Source organism: Cottoperca gobio, chromosome 22, assembly GCF_900634415.1.
Source record: "Cottoperca gobio chromosome 22, fCotGob3.1, whole genome shotgun sequence".
Taxonomy (NCBI): Eukaryota; Metazoa; Chordata; class Actinopteri; order Perciformes; family Bovichtidae; genus Cottoperca; species Cottoperca gobio.
In genome coordinates this window covers 10,686,906-10,712,091 of record NC_041376.1, presented here as the reverse complement: position 1 = coordinate 10,712,091, position 25,186 = coordinate 10,686,906, and the positions used below count along the sequence as shown (strand labels likewise).

The window sequence follows — 25,186 nt, the reverse complement described above, 5'->3', positions numbered from 1 at the left end:
AAACATGAAAAGGCAACCTATTATCCTTAATAGCTATTCAGTTAAGATGTTCAATCAAAGTCGTGTGACTTGGGAGACCAGCTGCACTATAACCTTATAATAAGCTGATGAGAAAGCAATATAAGCTACCAGAGGCTTCACGCTTGGCAGAGCGTCTTAGATTTCCCTAAACCTCTGTAAATGTTGGCCTGGAGTGGCCTGCTGCATTTAGAAAGAGATGTGTTCTTAACAAAGAAATGGCTCCACAATATAAAGATTAAAAACAAATGTAAATGTGGAAGAAATCTTTCTTTAAATAGTTATTACATTTTTACTTTCTTTGGTATTTTGGATAATACATTTCCATGCAAAGATTTAGAGGAGAATATTGAAACCTAACCCTAACCCTCATGATTGTCTGTTAAATATGAAGCTACAACCAGGAGACTAGCTACTTAGCTAGGAGGTTAGCTCTTAGCATAACATAAAGACTGGAAGCAGGTGGAAAACAGCTAGACTGGCTCTGTCCTAAATTGCCTACCAGTACCGTTAAAGCTCACAAATGAACACATATTTAATTTGTTCAATCTGTACAAAAAGTGTAAAAACCACACGTTGTGTTTGTTTTATTTAACATTTGACAGAGCCAGGCCAGCTGTCTGTTTGCTTTAGTCTTTTCTACTAAGCTAAGATGATTGTATCCTTTCTGTAGCTTAATATTTAACAGACATTTCTGAGATGGACAAAAAAGGCAAATTAGCATAGGCTGATTTGCCATGTTTGTTAGCAACAAGCTAGCATTGCACACATTTCTTATATGTTGTCATTTTAGGTGCAATATTAAATACAGTAGCCTACCTGTTCACAGGTGTATACTTACTAAGTATTTGAATTCAGACAGTACTCAGTCAGGCAATCAAAACTGAGTCCTGTTTTTTCTTTATTTGCAATCTTTTCACAGAATTCCTTGAATTTAAGCTCCAGGTAATGCGGATATTGTGACAACGACTTTATGCTTTAGCTGTTTTCCCATTGTTAGTGTATTTGAAGAATGATTGCCATCCATAATAGCACTTGTCTGAATGGGTTTGCTGCTGTTTGGTGAAGGATCATGTGTTACAATGAGCCAGACTGAAATGAAACAATGGATCTGCTGTCTAGGCTGACAGGGCGATGTGTTACAGCACAGCACAGCTCTGCAGAGCATGAGAACGGAGCGACAAAGGCAGAAATGTCAATGGGCAAAGAACACAAATGCAACAAGAAGTGTAGTGCAGAGGGAATTAATCAGTTTGACTTGTTAATTTAGGGCGAGCCGCCAGTGTGTGATTTTGAGTATGTGCGCATGTATGTTTGGTTTATGCAATCTCAAGGCTCCTATACCCGGCTCCATATGTCATGGTGAAGTGAGACGTGCATGATCTAGGCAGACTGCAGCCCATTATTGAGTCGGATTCAGAGTATTGGAAAAACATAGTTGTTGAGATAAATTTTCAAGACGGTACACAGACACTGAGGAGCACTGAGTTGGAGGTAATCTCCTGCTGGCTCCATAAAACGTGCTCAATTGACAGCAGGCCTTGTGGTAGCAGACAAATCGCCTGGCTTATAGCAATGTGCTGAAAGAGAATGCCAGCGCTGTGTGTCCCTGCCAAGATGGATATTCAGACAGCAAACTCCAGGCTGTTTGGGTGTGGCTCCTTGCTCACAGTAAACAGTGGATCAGTGGAGTATGGTGGCTAAGTTTGACTCGACATTGCCTTGTTTGCTTTCTTCTTTGGCAGATGTTAATTGGGCTACTTCTCACCTGCCAGATCATAAGAAGGCTTCTTTGGCATTATTTACCCTCGGAGTGTGGTGCATTGATTGTTAAATGTTGATGTTAGAGAATCAGATTATTATCACCGCATAAAGCTGAACATGTAAGCAAATAGTGTCTTATTTACACATGAAGCAGACATAGAGGAGCATTAGCTTTGGTATTGAGTCGTGTTGCTGGCCCCCTGCTAAGTGTTGGTCAAATATTCACTATTCTTTTTAGCTCGGTTTGGATCTCCACCAACTCCTAATCTAAATGCTCTTTCGTGGCTGAATACAAGCACAATTGCAAAGCTTGTAAGCTAACTCATAGTTCACATATATCTATGGACTCCATATAAGCTCATTTAAAGGTAGGGAAATACACTTTTGTGTACTGGTTAGCAAAATAATATATATTTTTTTAATCCCAACAATTAAAGTTTTGTTTGTAACTACTAGGTGATAGTTGATGTAGCTTTCTTTTTCTTTTATTTCTTTTTAACAATATTTGTATTGCATTTTTCATATATTTCACATATACAAATAAACCATAGAAATAATTAAATTAAAGAAAGAAACATGGTTATGGTTTTCGTAGTCATCAAACATTTTTACGTACTAGTTCACATATTAGACAAAAACATTAAATTAAAACAATAACACATTGAATAAAATAACAACAGAAACAATTGGCAATGCACAGTTTTAAAATGACTTTGCACTTTGACGTCCAGGAAACTGCACTTAAGGTTTCCACTCTTTCACAATTCTCTTCCCAATTTGATGTTTCTGAAAAGCTAAGCAAGTCCATTCCTAGAGGAGCCTTTCAGTGACCAACAGTAGTAAACTGTGCAGCTGCTGTGTGAGTGCACCAGCGTGCTTTCATATCATATTTCTATATATATGTCTGGGTGACAGTATGCATGCATCTCTGTGTTATTCTATTTGTGTTTGTGTATTAGTAGATGGATTATGATGGGTTGTGTTGTGATTGGTAGATGGCTTGTGCTAACCTGTTTTACCGGCCTCCACAGCTCTGCGTTGGGCCATTCTTTATTGTCAGGAGCTCATTCTGATACGTATATAGTGCTCCATAAATCCTGGCGCAGTGTGAAAATGCCAGTCAAAGTTCACGCTGCTCATGTTCATTTCATGCTTGAGTGTCCAGCTCCGTGAGCCAGGATGAATGTGTGTATTGATGATGTGTGAACGTGCGTGTAAGTACCAGAGGAAAAAGAAAGAGATGAAGCACATTCAGAGTCCTTCCATCCTTTCCACTTTGCTGCAGAAGTCATCCATCTTTCTGAACTTAACTGCTACCAATTTATGATTGCATTATTACAGTCAGTGTTTTATCCTCATTCCAACACACAGGCCTGGTGGTGGTCTGGTTAATGGAGAAGGTGATGGCGAAGGTGACTGGCCAGTGCCATTACTCTGCTACTCATCATATTCCTCCTCAGCTTTAGGGGGAATATGATGAGAATACCAGCTCTCTTTAGCTCTTAATATTAGCCCTACTGTTTTGACTTGCTTCTGATTTGGTGCTTATATCAGGGTCATACATGTCACATACTACAGTAAACTTGATAATTAACTTAATCATTCGTTTGTATTATATCTAATAAATATTTGAAACCTCTGATTTGCAACCAAACATTTATCCCTTCTCCAGACAGAAGAAAGAAGCAGAAGAAAACAAGTGTAAAGTGAATGTTTCAGACCTCATTTTTCCTCATTATTGAATAACTTGACTTAGTGATTTGCCTGCTGACATTTGAAAGGCAATAGCGTAGCAATGCATTCTACGAAATGGCAGCAAAGTTGCTTTTAATCCCATGGAAAACTGTGTCGCTGAGATTCTCAATAGCTGGAACACCGAAAAGGTCAACCGGCTGTATAGATTTTCATAATGGCTTTTCTCCAGAAAGAAGTCAATCCAGATACAGCAGCAGTGTTGTTTGTCTGTGATTGGCAGGTGAGGTCTTTTTCTCCAATTTTTGCACTTTCGGGAAACATTTGTGAAGCTTCCAAAGCTGCAAAGGGAGGGCTGCGATACATTGTGGTTCTTGCTACTTTGGAATTGCTTGATTTAACTTTTTCATAAAAGAGAAGCGACTCTCATCTCTTCTTTGCTACACTCTAGTTAGTATAGTCTCAAGTACTGATACTTGACATCCTTTCTTTATATACCTGTGATTCAATGATTCTCCCAGATATCAGAGTGATAAAGTTGAGAAAGAAAAAGGCAATCCTATTGTACAACACTTGTAACATCTCCTCAAAGTTGATAATAGTGTTTCCTTTTGCCCTGAACTTTAGGAAGCAGAAGCAAATGAAAGAAAAGCCAGTTCCTCCTAATTGGAAAGTTACAGTTTGTTGGTGCAATGATGAACTTGGCATTACTTGAGAACCTCTTCGGTAACATATTTACTTTGGAGGTAACAGAAAATAAATCTAAATGAGCATAATTAGATTAATATTCAGATTAGCAGAGATAAACTGTCTTGAGAAATGATGCCATCTTGAGTTTATCATTAATCCCAGCGGATGCTTGTTGTGGAGTAAACCTTCCCCTGCCGCTCTCCCATGATCCGACTCCCATTAATAGATCCGTCCTTTATGCTTCCCCTCTTGTTACTGCCGCTCTATTTTATGATGTCACTCTCTGCGCTGAAGAGCTCTGGGCTGGTTTATCTCTTTCGTGTGTGTCGGGCACTTAAACTTAAACCTCTCTGTTTACGAGTCCCAAACTGCCTCTCCATCCTCTGTGTTTGCTGCTCAGTATCAGTTCAGCAACGCACATAAAAGCAGAGCTCCATCCTCGCTGTTCTGGGAACATCACTGTTGAGCCTCACTGTGCAGACCCCCAGCTAAGTGCTGATTCCCATGCTGGGTGTGAGAACAAGTCTGCAAGAGAGTGTGTGTGGACAAGTTTGTGTACATGTTTATTCATAGAAATGTGTCTTTGCCCAAACTGAACATGGTTAGATTACCTTGGCATTTCACTGTTTGGAGCTGCTTTTAGTAAGTAGTTTATTCCTACATGCTGCCAGTGTTTTCTTCCTGAAAGTGTTTTCATTAATGTCATGTGTCATGTGTTCTTTTTACTTCACATTTAATTTAGCCGACGCTTTTGTCCAACGCGACATGAAAATACAACTCAGAAGGTGCTCAACCACTTATCTTGGAAGCATTTAAATCAACACGATAGGTAGAAGCTGTTGTTTACTGCTCTAAATATATGCATCAAACAAAAACATTGCTGGAATGCCTTTGAACGTGTCTGTGCGACACGGAAATGCTCCCCTCTCGAGGGAAGCTCTCGGGGAGCGCACCTACGTCTTTGACCTTGGTGGATTCCTGCATAGCTTCACTGTTCAGAGCGGGAGTGGATGCTACTGCTGTGTTCAGTCCTCTGACTCTTTGCTGTGTCCAACCCCCCCCCCTTCTCTTTACTCAAAGAGCAGCAACTCAGAAGCTCATAGGAGCCAAAACTTACAAAACCAGGGTCATTCTCTTGTGTCCGCTGCATTTCCAGACAGCAGCTAAAACTATTATGTGGTTAAATTTAGATGTGTGGTTTTATTTACACAAAGCTTCAGCTTTGTTGACGGTTGACGTTTTAAGCAATGCGTTGGTTTCCAGGGGAGGCAGTTAGTCATACAAAGCAATGCTGACCTTCGCCTTGACTTCATGAGCTTTTCAGAAATAATTCATTTGATCAACATCTTTAATGAATTTTTCTTGGTATTTTCATCCAGCTATTAAACATCAAATCAAATGTATTTATATAGCCCAATATCACAAATTATACATTTGTCTCAGTGTGTTTTACAGACTGTACAGGTTTACGACACCCTCTGTCCTTAGACCCTCACACCGCACAAGGAAAAACTTCCTAAAAGAAACCCCATAATTAAAGGGGGAAAAATGGAAGAAACCTCAGGGAGAGCAACTGAGGAGGGATCCCTCTCCCAGGACGGACAGACGTGCAATAGATGTCGTGTGTACAGGATAAACAACATAGTATAAATACAACATTTGACAGAAATGATGTGTTGAAAAAGAGAAAGTATGGATGAATCCAGGAAAATGTCAAAATGGCTTCCCGTAGTCCAGCAGGACCAGGTCAGCAGGCGCAGCCACGATTCATGATCCTGACGTAAACTTTATCAGTGGCAACCTGCCACATGAGACACAGATGATACCCCGGATGATGAGTTAGTAACATACATTTACATAAATGTATACAGATAGAGAGGGAGAAGAAGAGAGAGGGAGGGGAGGAGAGCAGGGAGGTGTCCCCCGGCAGTCTAAGCCTATAGCAGCATAACTAGGGGCTGATCCAGGGCAAACCTGAGCCAGCCCTAACTATAAGCTTTATCAAAAAGGAAAGTCTTTAGCCTACTCTTAAATGTGGAGAGGGTGTCTGCCTCCCGAACACAAACTGGAAGCTGGTTCCACTGGAGAGGAGCTTGATAGCTGAAGGCTCTGGCTCCCATTGTACTCTTAGAGACTCTAAGAGTTTGATTCTACTTTAAGTTGTAAATGCAAAAAATCGTGATTTGCAATTATTTCCTTTTCATGTGTTGCTCCTAAGCTCTCTTTCCTGACCCCAAACACAGGTAAACATCTAATGTTTTATAAAACTGACCTTCTGTCTGTGTGAGCATTCCTTCACCAAATTGTATTCACCGCTGTCACACGGTCATTACCACATCCATCTAGCGAGACGTTACCCTCCTCCTCCTCCTCCCCCTATTCTGTCCAGCCACTGACCCCTTGGCCTCCCCTCGTCCCACACTGGGCATTCATGTCTTCATCTCTTTGTGAGTGGGAGGCTGTTTTGGCTTCAGTGTCCAATAGAGGGGTGAAAACAGGGCACACTTGAACTCCCACAGAAGCGGTCACTGGAGACTTCATTTGAACTGGATTTGACCTGTCAGACTATACCTGATTTGTGTGCTTGCATCTCTTTTATGTGCTTCTTACATGCACTTACATACACATCTATAGTCAGTTTTCATCCGAGCTTGGTTCCCATATTAAAAGGCAGTTCAGAAAGTGATTCCTGCTCGAGTTGTTAAGTTATAGAGGGTGCTGTAAAAGCCCTACAGTAGCCATTCAAAGTCATGGTGGTGCTATGGGGATGGAGGGCTCGAGGCCCAAACAATGCTTAATTAGCTCATAAACAAAGGCTAGTGGGGGCTCAGAGAGGGCAATCATAGTGTCCCGTTCCTTTGAGCTTCTCTCGCCGTCAACAAAGCTCTTCTAATGGCCCCGTCACTCCACTTGTTGTGTCTCACCGCGGTGTGCTTCCTGACAACATAAAAGGCTCACATTCCAAAAAGAGCCTTGGACAAGAGAGGATACCCGTCCACACCTCCTTTGGCCTGTGCTGCTCCCCACACCACTCTCTCATCTCGCTGCTAGATATTGACATTGCTCCTCTGCAGTGTATGTTTGGTTCCCCGTGGCGACCACCGGAGCTTTCATCTCCCGTCTTTCAGTCTTGTGTCCGTGACTTTGGTGGTCTGTTTTATTGCGTTCCTTTGTGAGAAGCTGTGCTGGCACGCTGCTGGGAGCCTGTGAGGAAGTGCTCGTCTATGCCAGGTTCTGGAGAGGTTATTCAAGCGTGGCATGAAGGTGTGTGTGTGTGTGTGTGTGTGTGTGTGTGTGTGTGTGTGTTTGTGAGTGAGAGAGTCAGGTGTGTCTGTGTGCGTGCCTGTGCGTCACAGTGGCTTGGTGTCCATGTTTGCACAAGACAGTGAGTGTGTTATTTTTTGTATGTTTGGACACGAGGCCCTCTAAAGAAAACAGATATCCACAGCCACACGAGGACGACCAGGCACCAGGTTGGAGCAAATCTCTGCTTGTTTGTGTGACTATGTTATCATCTCCTGTTTCCTGTCAAAACAGGAAAAGACTGGGGCGAATATGGAGGCTAGGAAAGTGCTGCCTTGATGTGTGTTGGCTGGATGTCCAGCTCTGCCTGATAGTGACCCTTCTGACCAGGAAAAACAGAACCTTTCAGGGCGTTACCCTCAGCGGGATACTTCATGGTGTTATTTTTATCACTTTCACAAAACACAGCAAGGGATGCTTTACCCAGCTGTTGACATAGGTCTGGGTCATTTTTGTCTCAAAAACAGCGCAAGAGCACCAGGCGGAGAAAGAGAGGGAGACGTCCCATCTGGCTGTGTCCCTTTGGCTGGCAGCCTCACACGATTGTGGTCTCTGTTTAGGAAGGGAAATCCTTTTTGACATTTTGTTAATCATGAAAGCGAGCCACTCCTTTTCTTTGGATGATCCCTGGACCTCCATCACAATACCTTTTCCGTGAGGCTGCAGTTGTCGTGTGATTGAATCCATCCATCACACATATTTGTTACTTCTTTACAACAGGATGGCCCACACATACACACACACTCTTTTATGGGTGTATCTGCGACTACATTCCAGACAGTAGAGTCAGCTATCAGTGTGTTTCAGGCGGTAGCTTACTGCTGATGGCATGGCAGGTAAAAGCCCCGCCGTCTGCCGTGATATGGCTAAATGAGAAGGCACGGACAGGCACGCTGCACAAACAGCTGATTAGGCAGTCAGCTAATTATTGACTGTTGAAAAATGATAACCATCTCCTGCTCTGCTTAGGGAGTCACTGTGTAAAACTGAGAGTTGCTCTTGTGTGGAATTCCAAGAGTTTGAAGGCAGAGCTAACTTTAGCTCTTTATGGGCTCTCTAAAAAAGAAAGAGCTGCTTGCACAAGAATGCTATTGTTAGATTGACCAGATTGCACCAAGTAGGCTTTGTCTTTTCCCAGCAATTTGTGTTAAGGACTGAGTGACCGCAACTTTTATTTACGTTGCACAATAGAAGCAATAGACCACTACTACTGCTTTATTGATACCAAGATTGACCTCATGGATGAGTAACTGGACATGAGACCTGACAGGTAAACATCGGCGATAGCTCCTTCAGCACGTAGCATACAGAGCGGCAGCAGTGGTCTGCTCCTTTCTCCGTGACCCAGATTAAGATTCGGCGTGTGCTTGTCGGTTGGGGTCAATGTCATCAGCAGGGAGGTCGGAGTTCATTTGTCTTTCTTGACAGACCTTCAGATGGTGTTCCAGTGCTCCGGCAGAAGGCCACACCAACGCTGACCTTCATGAGTCGCGCAATTAGTTACCCTTTGACCCCTCAGTCCCACAATCAAAACCCGAGCATGGACCGGGCATGCTTCTGCATCCCCAAACAAACTTTGTGTGTGTGTGTGTGTGTGTGTGTGTGTGTGTGTGTGTGTGTGTGTGTGTGTGTGTGCGTGTGCGTGTATAATGTGATTCAGTCTGACATGGTGTAATAGCTTCTTCTAGTTTCAGTCTAATTCAAACTTGAAATTAATTAAATAAAACGTGTGGAGCCACGCATAAAATTTTACACCCCCAACTTAATCTGGCTTTCTATTCTCCACTCATAAATATAGCCATTAGACTGCATCCATCTGCTGCAAACAGTACATCTCTTCCCTCCTTGAGTGACTATTGTTATTTAACTGCTCTTAACTGTGTGTTTCTCATGCTCTTAAGTGCAGTTAAAGCGCATCACTCAGGGCTTATGCAGACAGACAGACTCAGATGAATGCCATCCTACCCTGGAGCCAAAAATATAAATCTCGTTGCAGACTCAAGCTTTCCATTTTCACTTTGTTGGACGTCTTCCGTCCTTATGCGGCTCTGAACACGGAATTCAGCTGTGAACCTGCAGATTGCTTCTATTTCTCCCAGGACTGCGTGTTTCTCCGTCACCATGAATTCCTCAGCTCTCACCGAACTCTGCTGTGTTGTGACATTTCATATGAGCAGGCAGAATGAAAACCCCTGAAGAATGTGAAGAGCACAATTCAAGAAAGAACTCTACAAAGCTGCCAACAACTCCAAGGTTATCTCTTCATTACGCAATGTGAATTGACAGCAGCAACTTCCTTGTCTGCCCGTGTTAGCGTCCTTCTCATGAGAATAGCAACAGTTTTGTAACTTGCTACCTGTTTTGCTGTGCTTGTAAAAGGCTTGATTGGCAGTCTCTACAGTTAGTTCGTTCCTCCTTAGACGGTGATTTGTCCGACCTCTTAGTCATGTAGAGGCTTGTTCAAATAGGTGGATAAGTTACAAAGCTTTCACAAATTAGTCTGCTTTCTCCAGTGTCTGCTGGAATGAGCATTACTTCTGCTCGTCTTTTTTAGCTGCGCTAGCAGCATGGCTCTTGATAAGGCGCTGTCTGTCTTTCAGTCTGTCAATACACCACTTTGGTCCAGATGGAAATATCTCAACAACTATTGGATGGATTGACAGAGATTCATAGTTCCCAGTGGCTAAATCATAATTACTTTGGTGATCCTCTGACCTTTTCCAGTTCCACCACCTGCAGATCAAAATTGTAATGTCTCGGATACCTGCAAAAAAAATAATATTACCACCTCAGCTGTGCTTTGTGTTCATTGTTAGCAAACGTTAGCATGCTAACATTGTCATTGTGAGCATGCTAGCATGGCTGTAGAATCTTAGTCTTGTTTCACTTTGTTCAGGATTATTAGAGGAATGGGTTCCATTTAACTTAATTGCAACTGAAAGCATTATAAAATAAAGAAGAATAAAATAATTATTTCTTCAATTTTTCAAATCAATTTTTTCACATTAATTAATAGAAGTGAAAACTGAAATCTTTCTACCCAACCAATCCTCACCAACTCATTTAAATATTAAGTGAAATGGTTAGAGCATTTTACTGCGGTTCATGAGGCCATTTGCACGACACTATTGTTCCTAAAAGACAAAGTGGCAAAATGTGCATGTGAAAACATTTTGATAAGCCGAGCATTTTCTAGGACGGTGAATGAAAATCCTTCAGACTCAGTAAGTGGATTAGTGTGCGCTATTCTCCACCGAGATTGTTCAGCCGACTTCCTTATCTCGCTGATGTTCAATTGAATGTGTCTAGACGTCTCAATTAGCAAGTTTTTAAAAAAGCAGATAGTGGTTAGTGCTTATGTCAGTGTGTTCTTTCTACCAGTACTCTCACCAGCCCTCAACAACTAGTTCTCATAAACAGACAGCAGTTTTCCATTAATACAGCCCTTCTTGGCTGAATGCCCTGGGCTGATGTTTAAATTTCTATTATTAGTCATAATTGTGTTCTCTGAGAAGTCATTGGCATGGTAATGACATCTTTCATGATAAATTAGTATTCCCCCCTCTTTCTGCCTCACCTACACGAGGCTGTTGCACCAGACTGATTCCGCCGCTCGCAACTCTGCTGCTCCATTGTTCTGCCGACACGCAGCAGCTTTGTGAGACACAAAGCATGTCACTCTCTGAGATAATGCTCTGCAGACTGGGAGTGGATGGTATAGGGACGCTCAGCGCAGCTCACCTTGGCTCAGGATGTTTTGTGCTTTGCTGTATGAACACGTTCGGGAGCCAAAATGGGGGACTAACCTTTAGCTCATGCTCCGGTCCTGGCGGCTTTGTGTTGCTAATCAGTTACCCTGTTGCTCCCAAATCCCTGCTGGCACATGGGCTGATAAGTGAAAATTGAGATATCCGCTAAATAAAAAAAGTGCCGTGCTCAACAATAACCACTTACGGTGCCTCATTATGTGGCTTCTCCTCACAGACCGAATCTATAGAGTCACTCCACATGTAGAGAGAGTGGGAGGGAAACTCCAGCAGCAACTGAAAACTTGAATATTTATCCAAATGGCAGCTTGCCAGCATAATTACTGCACCGTCCATTCCAAAAGGAGAGTGGAGAGAATAATTGTCGTAGGATACTCAACATTTCACCTTGTCATCACTTTCATACCGCTCTATTTTCATGACTTGATGTGTAGCAATGCAGTTTTTGCACAAGGTGTCTGAGATGAAATATTGCAATAACCAGAAAAAAGGCCAATGCGCTCCTTCTATGTTCATCTGCTGCTTAGCATAAAAAAGTATTTAAATCTTGATCTAAAAATGATAAATTCTTCTCATGTTGTGTTGATATGTACACTGAGATATTTTCCATTATGGGATCTGGAGGATATTGATGATGATACCGTATGCAATTACTTCTGTTTGAGCATGAGTAACTCCCTTTGTGTTTTTCCTCTGATAATTAACCATTCGTGCGTAGAATTGTGACTGAGAGAGTCCTGCGATGCAGATACGTTGCCATCAGTTTGTTTTCTCTCTAAATAAACTGCATGGAACTAGGAGTGCTCCGTTTCCCAGTCCAAACAAAAAAGCTCCCGTAGAACAAACTGCTGTGAATGCATCTCTCTTGGTGCGACAGTTCAGACAGAGCAGAAGCAGGTGGCTGTCATCACTGCGTATAGACTCAATAGGGGTTTGAAATACAAGTGAAGTAGTGGTTTGGGCTGTTGGAGGGAACTATTGTATTAGGATCCTGGATTCTGCAGTGAGTGTTTTTAGAGTGGGCTCTTAGACAAAAATAGATCTCTCAACAAGCTCCAGTGGCTAGATACTGAACACTGTTTCAACTTCGCACAGCACACTAATGAGGACTTTGCAAATGTATGGAACAGTGGTGAACTTATTCTGACCTTAAATACTCAGTTTTAGTTTTCAAATGGTCATATATGTTTGCTTTTTGTACTTGTGCATCCTTTTGAAAATAGCCGAATCAGAGGAGAGGACCAAATACTAATCTGTACTTCTCATTAACCATGCGCTCTGAGAATGTGCCAGATGATTTTTAACCCTCTTGCATTGTTTGTTTTCAACCTCCATCCCCTCACCCCACCTTTTTGTTCTCCACCCTTCTGTCCTTGCTTTCACCTGTAGTTAACAGCAACACCTGGCTCCTGCCTCACCAGCTTGCCTGTCGTATTTTTCATTATGTACTCATTTTGGTTCGTTTCCACAGCCGGGCCCGGTTGGGGGAAAAAGAGAAACTACCCTGAGAGCGTCTCGGAGCCAAAAATCAGCCATTCTAATTAGAGGTGCACAATTGTTGGTGAAAGTACATAAACACAATCCACTGCCATCCTGATGAGGACAGCATACCAAGCATCACTGCTGCTGCTGCTGTCTGACGTGCTCCACGGCAGCTATCGGCAGGAGAGTGGAAAATATATCAGGTGAAAAGTTTATCTGTTGAAGCAGCTGAGCATTTTTTTCACTAATGAGAAAACTTTGGGGGGATAGTTCATGTTGTTCTGTCCATGCAAGCCAGAGCATTGTTGCATCTCTAAAATCAGTTTCTTTTTGAAGCAACAGAGACGAGTTTCTGGCAGTTGCTAAAGGCCCTCAGTCTCCCACTTGTGAGTCCAGGCTGGACCTCCCAATAGCCTGACCTCGGCCAAAGCCGATTAAAGCTTGACGGATCTGGGGCTGAGACAGTAAAGGCTGCACAGGGTCCACAGAGAGGGAGAGAGGGACAGGGAGGGAGAGAGAGATGTTGGAAAGGGGGGAGAGGGAGAATGAAGTCTGTCCAAACAGTCTGAAAGGGGCTTGTTTTCTTTATGTGCGTGAGTGAACAGGAAAAGGTAATTAACTGGCCAAGTGGCGAAAGGCTGGAGTGATGGATGGGTGTGGTGTAAAGGAGGCACACACAAGGAGCACACACACACACACACACACACACACACACACGCACGCACACGTTTCACCCATTCCTCCCTCTTGTGTAAAAGCCTGCTTTAGTAAACCTTTTATGTAATTGCACTTTTATAAAAACATGTATGGGAGTCTGTCTTCAGTAAGAGGAGCTACAAGCACTCACATCCTGATAAATGGGACGACCATATGGAGTGGTGACACATCATTATGTGAGGTCATTAATGGTTGCACGGTGGTTTGGCCAAAGACTCATGAGTGATTACATCTGACTATCTATGTTTAACCTGAGGGTCAGCAGGATCTATAGCCTTTTTACTTTTGATGGACAGCGACATCTGTTTTTACGGTTGACAGGAGAAGCTGGAGGCTGCACTGTAGCGTACAATGAGCTTTATGACAGTGCAAGTAAGAAAAAACAAAGTGACATGTCACACCAGATCTTATCAAGATATTCTGAAAAGAAAGGTCACAACTGTCTGTGTTTTGTAGTAAATCTTGTGTGCTCATTCTAAAGGCAGATTTGCTCAACCCTGTAATTGTTCATGAGAGGATGTGTCACTGTGATATTCTGGACAGGTGGGGCTATCATGTGTTGAAAGTGTCACTAAGCCTATTTGCATTTTCTGTCAGCAGTTCACTGACAGTTAAAGGGAGGAAAGGGCTAACTCACACAGGGCTGACGTATGTCTCTGTGAGCTCCTCATGAACAGATGCTTGATGCAGAGAGACTTGGTTGTTCCGTTAAGGGAATACTGATGCAAGAATCTGATGCACTTCTCCAGATAAGGTAACCGTCTGTTGGATCTAAAACAAAAGTGGAAAGTTTGTCATTGTAATGTTTTTGAGGAAGCAGTTTGTCTGCAAGCTAGTTGCAGAATTTGGTAACAGTAAAATGTAACATTGCAAAGTCAGAGGTTAAAATATGCAGCAATGAATATTCAGTACGCCTCAATTACCGCTTGTTTTTTGGTGTTTCACATTTATTAAACCACGAGTTGTTCTTGGTATTTACAAAAGTCAAGAGAAAGGTGAGCGCTGAGATCAGCCCCTGACAAGCAAGAGCAGAATCCATTTGCGACCATATCTCTCACAGACGCTTAAGTTCAGATAATGCGATAAGACTCTAAATGTAGTCTGACTTAGACAAAAGCCACATTTCATATTAGAAATGCAGGAAGAGCAGCATCTATCTATTTCATTTCATTCTATTTCATCACTATTTGATGGAATCTCATTGTGCTCCAGTAAAAAGCTCGAAGAGTAACAGAAAAATTAAGCAGTTTTTCACACAGCCACGGAGGATGAATGAATTCATTACCATAGTGCTGTGCTTTTTGTCTGAGGCGGTATTATCAGGTAGGTAATGAATGCAGTGTTGCTGCAGATACCGTTGCTTTGTTTGGGTTGAAAGTCTTAGTACAGGTTTGTTTAATCTTGTCAAGTCAGCAAACGGGAACAAACATCTGTTTCATGTGATTTGGTGAGACGTCCCATTTTGTCTTCTACCAAAGGCATTCCCACAGAGTTAAATAGCATGCTAGTGTGACATCCTGAGTCATTGTCTTCTCTGCCTCCGAGCAGGCAGTGGTTAAATTTAATGGTCTGTATCTCAGATCTGCTGCTGCACTAAAAGCTCCACCTGATATCTAATCAGAGTCACAGGCTTTCCAGCTCTGCGCTCCTTCAGGGGATCCGAGTCGAGTCGGCTGGCTTGAAGGTGGAGGTGGTGGGAGTAGTTGAGAAAGAGCAGGGGGCAGAGAGGGATTACACCACTGGATGTGTTGCTTTCATCCTGGGAATGTAATCTGCCGTAATGCCCTGCGCTCACCCGGGGCAAGGCCAGCAGCTGTGCTCGTTTTTCTCCTGACTTGGCTGTCAGGGTGAGTCGGGCTACCTGTGGGAAAGCAGGCCTGCTGGAAGCTATCGTCCTCACCCCGGGATCTGGACTGGGCTCCTGCGGTTTATTGGGAGGGGGGGGGGGGGCAATCCCTTTGAGACTTATGGAGAGACGGTGTGTGGTTAGGGTCAACACTGTCTCAGGCCAAGTAAACAGAGATGGCTCACTCGCATCCTTACAGCGAAGCAGAGGAGGGGAAAGTCAGGAGTTGAAAGGGCATTAGATTTGGCAGCTGCTGTGTGGTCTTCACTTTTACAAGAAATGCAGTCATAGGAAGTACTGAAGAGTTGTTATGTGTAAACAGGACTGGTACTGGTGAGAACAAAGTTTATTGAGGACAGATATAAAGCAGTATGGTGTACTGACTCTTATGGAGGAATGTTTCCATGCTGGTAGGTTAAGAATAATAAAAGAGAAACCTGGAAGGGGAAGGAAGCAATGGAAGAATGGGCAATTTAATCTCAAAGTCAACTCTCTGAACAGTTACAATGAATGACGTAGAGTATCGAGGAATAATAAAGGTTCTGCACTGATTCTGATTCAAATTGCACTTTGACTGATGTTAGAAATAAGAAAATAAATAAATTCAGATAGGATGCCACAGATCGCTTGCAACTGTGAAAACAGTTCAGACATGAGCTGACAAGCTGCCGGCTCCAGTATGTCAGAACCTTCACTTTATTTTTTCTCATCGCAGCTGCATATTGATACAATGTTGCTTCATTGCTCTTTCTGCCACTGCTGTGGGTCACATGATCCTTTATTTCTAGGAAATATCTGTTGTGCTCAACTGGAATAGAAAAGATGGTTTCCCAGGGTCTTTTACTTTTGATGGAGCGTCCTCAAAGTCTCTCGGCTAGCGCAGATCCTCATGCATTTCAAATCACTATGACCTTCCCTTGATTTACGTCAGCTTGCTATATGTGGCCTGGCGCTCCCCATCAGAGGTACATCAGACGCTGAATGCGGAAACAGTCAGAAGGCAGTTTCACTTTGTCTGCTTAGAGAAAAGGCGGACGATCCGAGGTAAATGAGGTGTGATTTGAGGAAGAATCTTACGTGTGACTTTGTGCCCGGTTCCGTAAGGGGGTATGGGAGAGAAATCATGCACATCTTTCTCCCTGTCTCCTCATCCATACGGTAAGTAGTTACGGCTGAGCTTGTTTCCATCAGCCTCTGGGCATGGGCTGTCTGTGATGACACTCTCCATCAACCCAGAGAGACAGTCAGTTAGTCGGTGGCTCTCTCTCCTGCTGCTGCTGCTGCCCTGGTTTTCATCACTGTTAGTGTGAGGGACATAGACAAACTTTGGTCTCTAAGGGCAGCGAAGGGCTCATTCCAGAGGCAGGGCTTTTCCTCCCCAGTGCATTCGGCACACCTCCTTTCCATAATAAGGCCATGGCATCTGACTACATTTGTCCCCAGAGTTTAATAAAGATCAGTGCTGACAGGCAGTAAACCAACACAACCACCCACAAGCCTCCAGGCAAGGGCCACAACCCCGGCCTACCTCCTCCCACATCTCTTTCTCTCTGTCCTCTTATCCTCGCTCGTGCAGTTTGACTCTCTCTGCGGATAAACCTCGGGTTGAAAACCAAAACCATCTCCCACTTGCATAGAACAATGGCCGAGGAGTCAGAGCCCTGAAGTAGCTCCACGCCTCTCGGGAATGCTTTGAACATTTGGTTTGTGTTGATGCCGTGCATTACATACTTCTCCTTAGCAGTGCTGTTCTTCACACCCACTTGCACCTGTCAGTAATAGATCATATGGATGATAAAAGAAACAATATGGCTTTGGGGGCTGGGTGCACTCATGTATCATATGTTTCATGCTTTCTACCTTATGCTGATGCACAAGCGCTCAAGCAGGTAGCCTGGACGTGGTAACACAAACAAAAAGAGTGAACTATTTACGCTTGCAACTACAAGCCAGCTTTATCACGTTTGACTTACAGCTGCAACGGTTAGTCGACCGATAGATTAGTCTATCGACAGACAAACAACAGGCAACTACTTTGATAATCGGTTCATCGCTGAAGTAATTTTAATGCAGAAATAGAGATAAATGCTGTTTGCAGCCTCTCAAATATGGAGATTTCCTGCTTTTCTCTGTTTTATATCATATTAAATGGAATATCTTTGAGTTTTGGACTGAAGAAACGAAACCTTTGCAGACACCACCTTTTGAATTTGAGAAACTTGGATGGACATTTTTCACTTTTTGACCAAGACCAAACAATTTAGCTAGAAAATAATCGTCAGATTAATCGACAATTGTTAGTTGCAGCCCTAGTTAGATTTCTATGTTTCTATATTCACACCTACACTCTCTGAATGATGTGTAAAATATCTACTGATCTTGATTTTTTGATATCCTCTAACCTCTCATGCGCCATATCGAGATGGATTCTGTGGCCTTCAGTTTCATCACACACACACATCATTCTCCTCCGTAACGTCATCTTCATCCTCATCATCAGCGCCATCATCCTCATAAGCCTTGTGGCCCTGACCCTTTATTCACTCCACTGGGTATAAAGCTCACCGACAGTTTTACAGGAGAAGCCCCGCTCTCTAACCTCCAGAATCCTAACTGAATAGCAGATGGGCTCAGCTTTGTGTGTCTTTTTATTAGCTCCCCTAAATCAACACCTAACAATGCTTGGATAGAGAGAGGGAAATTGATTTCTTCCATCCACCAGTGCCCTGAGGTGGGTAAGGGGTGGTTGGAGGGTAAAGGGTGAGGGGTGATGGAAGGGCGGAGATGACTGGTTATGACTTTGCTTCAATTTCCTGTCTAGGAAGCATGTACATGAATCCAGACTAGACTGTGAAAAAGGCAGCCAGAGGTGTTTTCTTTATCTCCAATTTGTCATAGACTCTTTCATCATATTTCTGCAGAACTTCCCCGTCTTGTGCATAAAGATCCTTTCTGAGCGTTAAAGTAGAGATCGTTCATGTGCCAGGATCAAGCTGCATTTTTTTTTTATATAAAGCTCTGTCATCGCATGATCTTTCTTATTATAAGCTTCTTACATTTAAATCCATTCCTCGCTATAGCATCAACATTTACTTGATACCATACAGCACTTGATCTACCGTCAGCTCATCTTTCGTTGTGAGATTAATGGGATTTTCTTCATCCTGAGTGTATTTCTTGGATTGTGTTTGCATCCTGTCCCTGCCTGCCCATGTGTCAAGCAAGTAGTCATCAAAGTAAATCATTAACTAGAAGTACTCAGTCAACCTAAGGCCAGCCCAGTTACAGTCCTATGCAAGATTTTCCTTTTAAGTAAGTATGACATGGAGATTATGCTGATCCGTCATTGAGTATAATTCAGTGGATACCTCTTTCTGTCCATTTCTTCAGAATAAGGGAAATGTACGGACGATACGTGTCCACTTTCTATTCATTCTGTGGGTATTTGCAGAGAAAAGTCGTCTAAAAGTCTTTGTATTGAGCTGCTTTCATGGGGAGGAGATTTAGAGTTCCCCAGCCTGCCTCTTTGGTCTCCGGGTCTATTGGGTTAGCTGTATTAAGTGGCACTGCATTAGGGCAGAGGATTGCTGTTTCCCCGCTGCTTCACTCCTCCTGATCACCTCGGAGGTTCCACAGAGCAAAGGCCTCATAAACATTTATGTATGGGCTGCGGGCTCCTGTCTTAGGCCACGACTCCGCTGGGCAGAGGCCTATCGCCCCTTAATGCCTCTTAAGAGACTGTGTTGTGTGTGTGTGTGTGTGTGTGTGTGTGTGTTTGTGTGAGTGTTTGTTTCCCTAAAACACAGAGAAAGTTATGTTCCTCCCTCACTTAGGATTTGAATAGTTCAATGATAGCTCTGCGTGCTTCCAGCTTCCTCAAGGAGGTAGTTATTTTCACATTTGGTGGCTTATCATATGTGTGCATGCTGGGACACTTATCATATGCAAATTGTATAGCTTTGGGCACTAGAGTCCCCTCAGCTGTTGTTTTCTTTTGTTATTCTCCCAAGCAGAGCCGGACACCCTAGGGAGCCTTCTTAGAGACGAAGTAAAAAGACAAAACTCTACTGGACACCGTCACTAAAAGCAGTAATAAGCTGAAATCTGCTCGGCCCTCTTATTTCTAAAGATTCGCAAATAGAAGACACATTTTACTTTAAAAAAATCTTTTTTTTCTTTTTTTGGAATGTCTCTGTGATCTTCAAGTTATCCCTCCGAGCCTTATTTCAGAGTCTCCTCTCGTTTGACTTGTTCCGCCTCAGCTCTCCAGCACACGCTGTGAAATGAGCACATGCCTGGTGAACCTGATCAACAGTCTTAAGTTGCATGCAGGCGAAGCAGTCTAAACAAACAACCATCCCGAAAAAGAGGAAGTGGTTTAAGCAGGGGTGTGAGGGTCCCGGGGGGCAGTCAGGGACCACACTGCCAGCAAACCACTGACTCGCCTATAAAAATGTGAACAACATACAGGAAATTCTTTCAAAAGAACACAAAGTGAGTTTTGTTAAAACCCCTCTCTTGTGTGTGTTTCCTCTGCAGGACCCTGGATATGCATCCTTCCTGTTCGAGCAGCTCCGAAGACCCGGGAGCCATGAAGCTGGTGTCAGCTGTTGCCAGGTGTGCTCCACACCTCTCCACCAACTGAGGCAGGAGGCCTTACAGACGCTCCAAGCTCCCGTCCTCACCATCAGCTCAGACATGGCAGCCCTGCCCACTACATCCTTTTTACCACAGCCTGCTAGATTCACTGTGTCGTCCTCCAGCGTCCATGCAAAGCAGCTGTCCAAAAGTCAACCAGCTGCCCACTCTGTCCTGCCCTTGGGGGAGCGGCACAGGGTACCAGGCTGGTCGCAGAGCCCCTCCGTCACTTCAGGGCCAAAGACAAGTGTCCAGGTGACGGTGGCAGGAGGGCAGATCAGCGGATCCCTGAACTCCGTCACCATTCAGGCACAGCAGTACCTCGAGGGCGTGTGGAGCATCTCCAGGGTCAACAACTTCATCCCTCAGCCGAAACCGGTATGTCTTTAATGTGTCCTTTTCAACTTTATATTACATCCTTTTAAAGTGATGAAAATGTAGTGCAACAGTAGAAATAGCAGAAAGTCATTGGTAAGGATGGGACGATATAGGATTCTATCGCAGATCAGAATGAAAAAATACTCACAATAAATTGATTGTGGTGAATTTCCATTATTGTGAATATGAATGACTTGAAAAAGCTATTATGGTAGAGCAGGGAAAAATAGAGCCTGATTTGAAAAATAAAGGAATTATCATTTAAGAAAGAACAGACTCACACAATGTTTTCATTTATTTATCCATTGTTTATTCATTGGGACCTTAAGATTTATAATTATTTTATTCAAGATTGTTGCTTTTCACTAAAAAAAGATATTCACTAAAAATAAATAACTTGTGTTCTTTAACAAAATGTTAGGAAAAACGATTCCAGTATGTTTTAGTGCCATTTTAAGGGTTTTAAGCATATTTTGATGATTATCGGGATAATATCAAAATCGCAATTATTCTGGCCAGGATAATTGTGACATGACATTTTCATATGGTCCCATGCCTAATGGTAAGTTAAGGTCAAGCTCCTCGAGGTCATAGGACCATCATGTGCTTGGACTGTAATAGATAAAGGAGACTTTTTAGGGCATTTCAATCCTGATGAAAAGTTATGATAAATATTACAAATAACCAAACTAAATCCGAAAAAGTAATCATGAAATACTTTAATAAAACTTTTCAAAAAATGATTATTTCTACATTTCATGCCGTATTGTTAAGTCAAAATCTTACGATACAGACTTTTAGAAGAGATGAAGCCTGCAGAGAGCTAGTGAGTCCGAGCTCTGCAGCACTGCTGACCTCTCATTCCTCAGTAGTCAAGGAGTCTGAGTGATCTGAGGTCAGAGGTCATCACAACACTAATCTGCTGACCTTCTCCTCAAGGGTATTTCAAATGACCACCCCACAGTACCACCATAACTCTTCTCTCATGTTGGATAAGCATTAGTCTGTGCTTCGTTTGATCTCTAAAAGACTTGGAATGGTCCTGTGTTTTGCCCTTGGTGTCATGGGATCATGCTGTACCTTGTTTAGGACTTAATGTATTTGAACATTTACATAAGTTTTACAGTAAGTGTCGACAGGGATTTTTTCCCCCTCAGAGCATATTCCTGGCTGCTTATATTAAATGCTTTTTACTTATGTGTCTCTTGCTACATTGACAAACCTCTGACATTCCTAAGTTTGAAGATCAAACAGCATGCGCTAACATCATCTAGTCCTTGCACGTTAATATTTCCCTTCAGATATATAAACTGTAATTCTGCCATTTGCTCTGTTGATAACTGCAGTCTGTTACGGGTCTTGGCAGGGTTATTCCTTCCTTTCTGCTTGACAATTGAAGACAGATTTTCACTACTCCCTTTTATGTCAACAAGTGCCTTCAGAGATAGTTTATGGGACGCCATCAAAAGCTTTTAACTGCATGTTCGCAATCTAGGGAAAATCAAACGGCCTGGCACGAAATGGGAGAGGCGGTCTTGTGTTCTCCATCTATGTGTCTAAAAGCAATTAGTGGCCCTTGGAGCTGGGATGAGTTGATCAATGCCACATAGCTGAGGCTGGGGCCCTTCTTGGACAGAGAGAAATGTCCCTCCAGGACACGAAGTTACAAACATAGCAGAAATGGGTGTTATTTTCTCAAGCTAGTTTCTTTCATTAAATCCAAACCCTTCAGAATGACCGAAACCCACAAAGGCAGAAGTTTCAATTCATGATTCCCTCTTGGTTTCTCTGTGTGGAAAGCATGTGGTGTTGTTCAGACAAAGAATCAGATATGGACTTTGTGTGTGTTAGACAGAAATCCTGTCAACCCGGGAGCCTGGGGCGCTCCTACGCACAGCCCATTATAGGGCACCTTGAATCTCCCATTTAGGAAAAGGCTCTGGTTAACATCTGGAATGATGTTTGTGGTCGATGGAATTGAAATGATCTGGCTCACTCTTTGTAATTGGCTGACACGGGTTCATATGTGTAGCTGCTTTGAATTGAGTAAATAGCACCCAAATGTACTTTTCTAACAAAGTCTGGTGCAAAACCTCAAAAACTTAGAAAAGCTACAACTTCACAATTGCTGATGTAATTCCTGCTGTTACTGGCTGTTTGAATGAAGAGATTCACACATTGCAAATAGCGTTATGCTAGCATTGATACAAGAAATTGATTGACCCAAATCTCCCTTTTGGCCCATAAAATCCACAACCACATGTGTGCTAATCTACAAAAACCAAGTGCTCTTGACCCATGAGGGTTTCCGTTATATTGGTTGCCTGCTGCCATGGCCAACTCCAATTTGAAGCCCAGCAGATGATCTTGGCTGCTGTTTCTTTAGTGCAGCTGTGCTCACATGGCGATGTGCCACAGAAAGCGATGACAAGAGTAGAAAAGGACGGAGGAAAGAAATTCTTGAAAAAATTAGGAAACAATTTTTAGAAAAATGGCAATTATGTTTTGGTATTTGTTTATGGACAGTGGGCATTTTCTGTCCAGAGAGAGAGAGAGTTACATGTCACAGTGTTTTTTCTTTAGTCCTTTTCTCACATGGTAGTATTGTTAGAAGTCTATCCTAACCTCAGTTGGATCTGTAAATTACAGAGGCCAGCCAAGCACGACAGCCAGATTAACACAAGGCCTATTTCACTCCAGCAGTAATCGTCTGTTGACCGCTGGGATTAAAGGTCACGGGGGTGTCCTGGTACTCTCAGCGGCTGAGGAGAACATTGTCTTCTGATAGGGTGCTGGCCTACGCTGCTCACTTCAGACTTCACAGGAAGAGCTCTCCCAAACTTCTTTTTTTCCTCTTTCAACTCCATTATGTTCAAATGTCTCTCGCTTTGTCTCTTCCCCCCTCACTTTTCTGCCTTTTCTTTCCGGTGGCAAGCCAAGGCAAAGGGATCAGGGAGAGTTGGGGGTTAAAGGGTGGAAGGCCAGCTCATTACTTGCTCTCGGTGCAAACGGGCGAGCACACATGGCTCCACTGACACGGCCTAATTACCTGACTAGGGGATAGATTGTTCTTTTCAGCCAGAATCAGGGCCAGTCCAGGTCCAAGGCTGCAGCGGGCAGCTTGGCTGAGGGGCTTTAAGTCCCCATTTTCAATACCAAGGGGAATACTCTTTGATAGGGACTGTGATGAGCTCAAGTGTGTGTGTGCGTGTGTGCACCTACTGTATATGTGTGTCTGTAGTTTATCAATTTTGAGCCCACACCCCCTACGAACAGCTGTCCCTGTATGCTCCTGAAAATTTGCTGCCACTTGATTCTAAAACCGACACTACGCCGACTCAATCAGTGACAGATTTGATGAGCTACACACATCAGCTTCCTGTACGGCTGCGTGTGAAGTGCTCTAGTCTTTCGTGCCAAAGTGTAATGGGAGTTCCTAACCTGTCATCGACACCAGCATGGTGTGAGGCTTTCCGCTCTGGCGTCTGCGTGAGGATCTGTATTTGGCTCATTTCAGTTTGCAGCCTGGGTTTTCCGTGGTGTACTTCCCAAGTCAAAACTTTGCATACCGCAGCTTGATATCAGATTTAACCTCCATGATGAAGTCTCAAGAGAGCAAAACCAGACCTCTAAAACAGGGCTGTGATTCTTAACTCTGATAACAAGCTCAAAAGGAAGAAATGGGAAAGTGGGAATCCATGGAGAACGTGCACTGCAGCTCTACCGTTTGACAAATGGTCAGTGAGGCTTTTCTGGGGAAAGATAACACGCCACTGCTTTCCTATAGCAACACATTGTACTGAATGTAAAGCTAACACTCTGCAGAGCAACAGCCAAGCCTCTCATGTGAATGCCAGAATGTAAGTATGTCTTCACATCCTGATGTATAGCATTCACATGTCAGGCTTGGCATATAAATAGTGCAGCTGTCAGCCCGTGTTGACAAATGGCAGATAATAGGCCAGACACTTTCTGAAAAAGATTGTAAAGGATTTTATTTTAGTTGCCAAACATGAATCCAGAGCAAACACTGAGGTAAATATGCAGAGGGCCTGAACTGTGTTTATAATACATATGCTGTCAAATGGCACTGAGGCTGCAGCGCTGCGTTGTGCTCAATTCAAGGTCGTTGCTGATTACACAATGTTCATGTGTCAGTGTTATAAATGTTTTTAGGAAAACTTTGGCCTTTTTATTTATTTAATTTCCAATGCTGGAAAACCACAGAACCGGTTCTTGTCATCTGCTATTGATCATTGTCTCCCAGGATAAACTAGCGGCTCCGGTGAGGATTAACCTTTTGTCAGTATAGTGACTCCAGCTGAAGCGTAGTCTCAGAGTTGGCTTTTGGCTTGTATAATTAGGTCTCTGCACTCTTTCAGCTGGACTGTGAGCAATCAGTGAAGCACTGCAGACTCCAGAGCTCCAGCCAAACCTTTATGCTCAATCTCCACTAAGCTCAGAGGGCTAGAGGCTTAGTGTACGACCGGCTTCTATTTGTTCTGGACTATGCATCTATAGGTCTGTGTTAAAACCTTTTCAGCCATATTCATATTTTAAACTTACTGTGTCAAAATGTGTATCATCATCACAAGAATGATACAAATCTTTATATTATGTTTTTGTTATATAAATTTGTGAAAAAATAAAAACATTTTTATAGTTTAGAGCAGGGGTCGGGAACCTTTTTGGCTGGGAGAGCCATAAAAGCTAAATATTTTTTTAATGTATTTCCTTGAGAGCCATATATAAAAATATATAAATTTGAATGCAACTTTATGCGTGCATTTTTTAAGAATAACACGTCTCCGAGTACTTATAGCAGTATCAGTGTTTCATTGAACTGCTCTTTTATTAAATAAACTCAACGCTTATGTTATTTATCTCATTT

At 43.0% G+C, this 25,186-nt stretch overlaps 1 protein-coding gene across 2 annotated transcripts in view; it reads left to right on the top strand.

Annotated features, from left to right (window-relative positions):
• kif26ab (kinesin family member 26Ab) overlaps window positions 1-25,186 on the top strand; it is a 67,950-nt gene that overhangs the window by 7,008 nt on the left and 35,756 nt on the right. For both annotated transcript variants that reach the window (XM_029460678.1, XM_029460679.1), the window contains exon 3: window positions 19,819-20,295. In XM_029460678.1, the coding sequence (XP_029316538.1) occupies window positions 19,819-20,295 (477 nt within the window). The remainder of the gene's footprint in view (window positions 1-19,818; window positions 20,296-25,186) is intronic.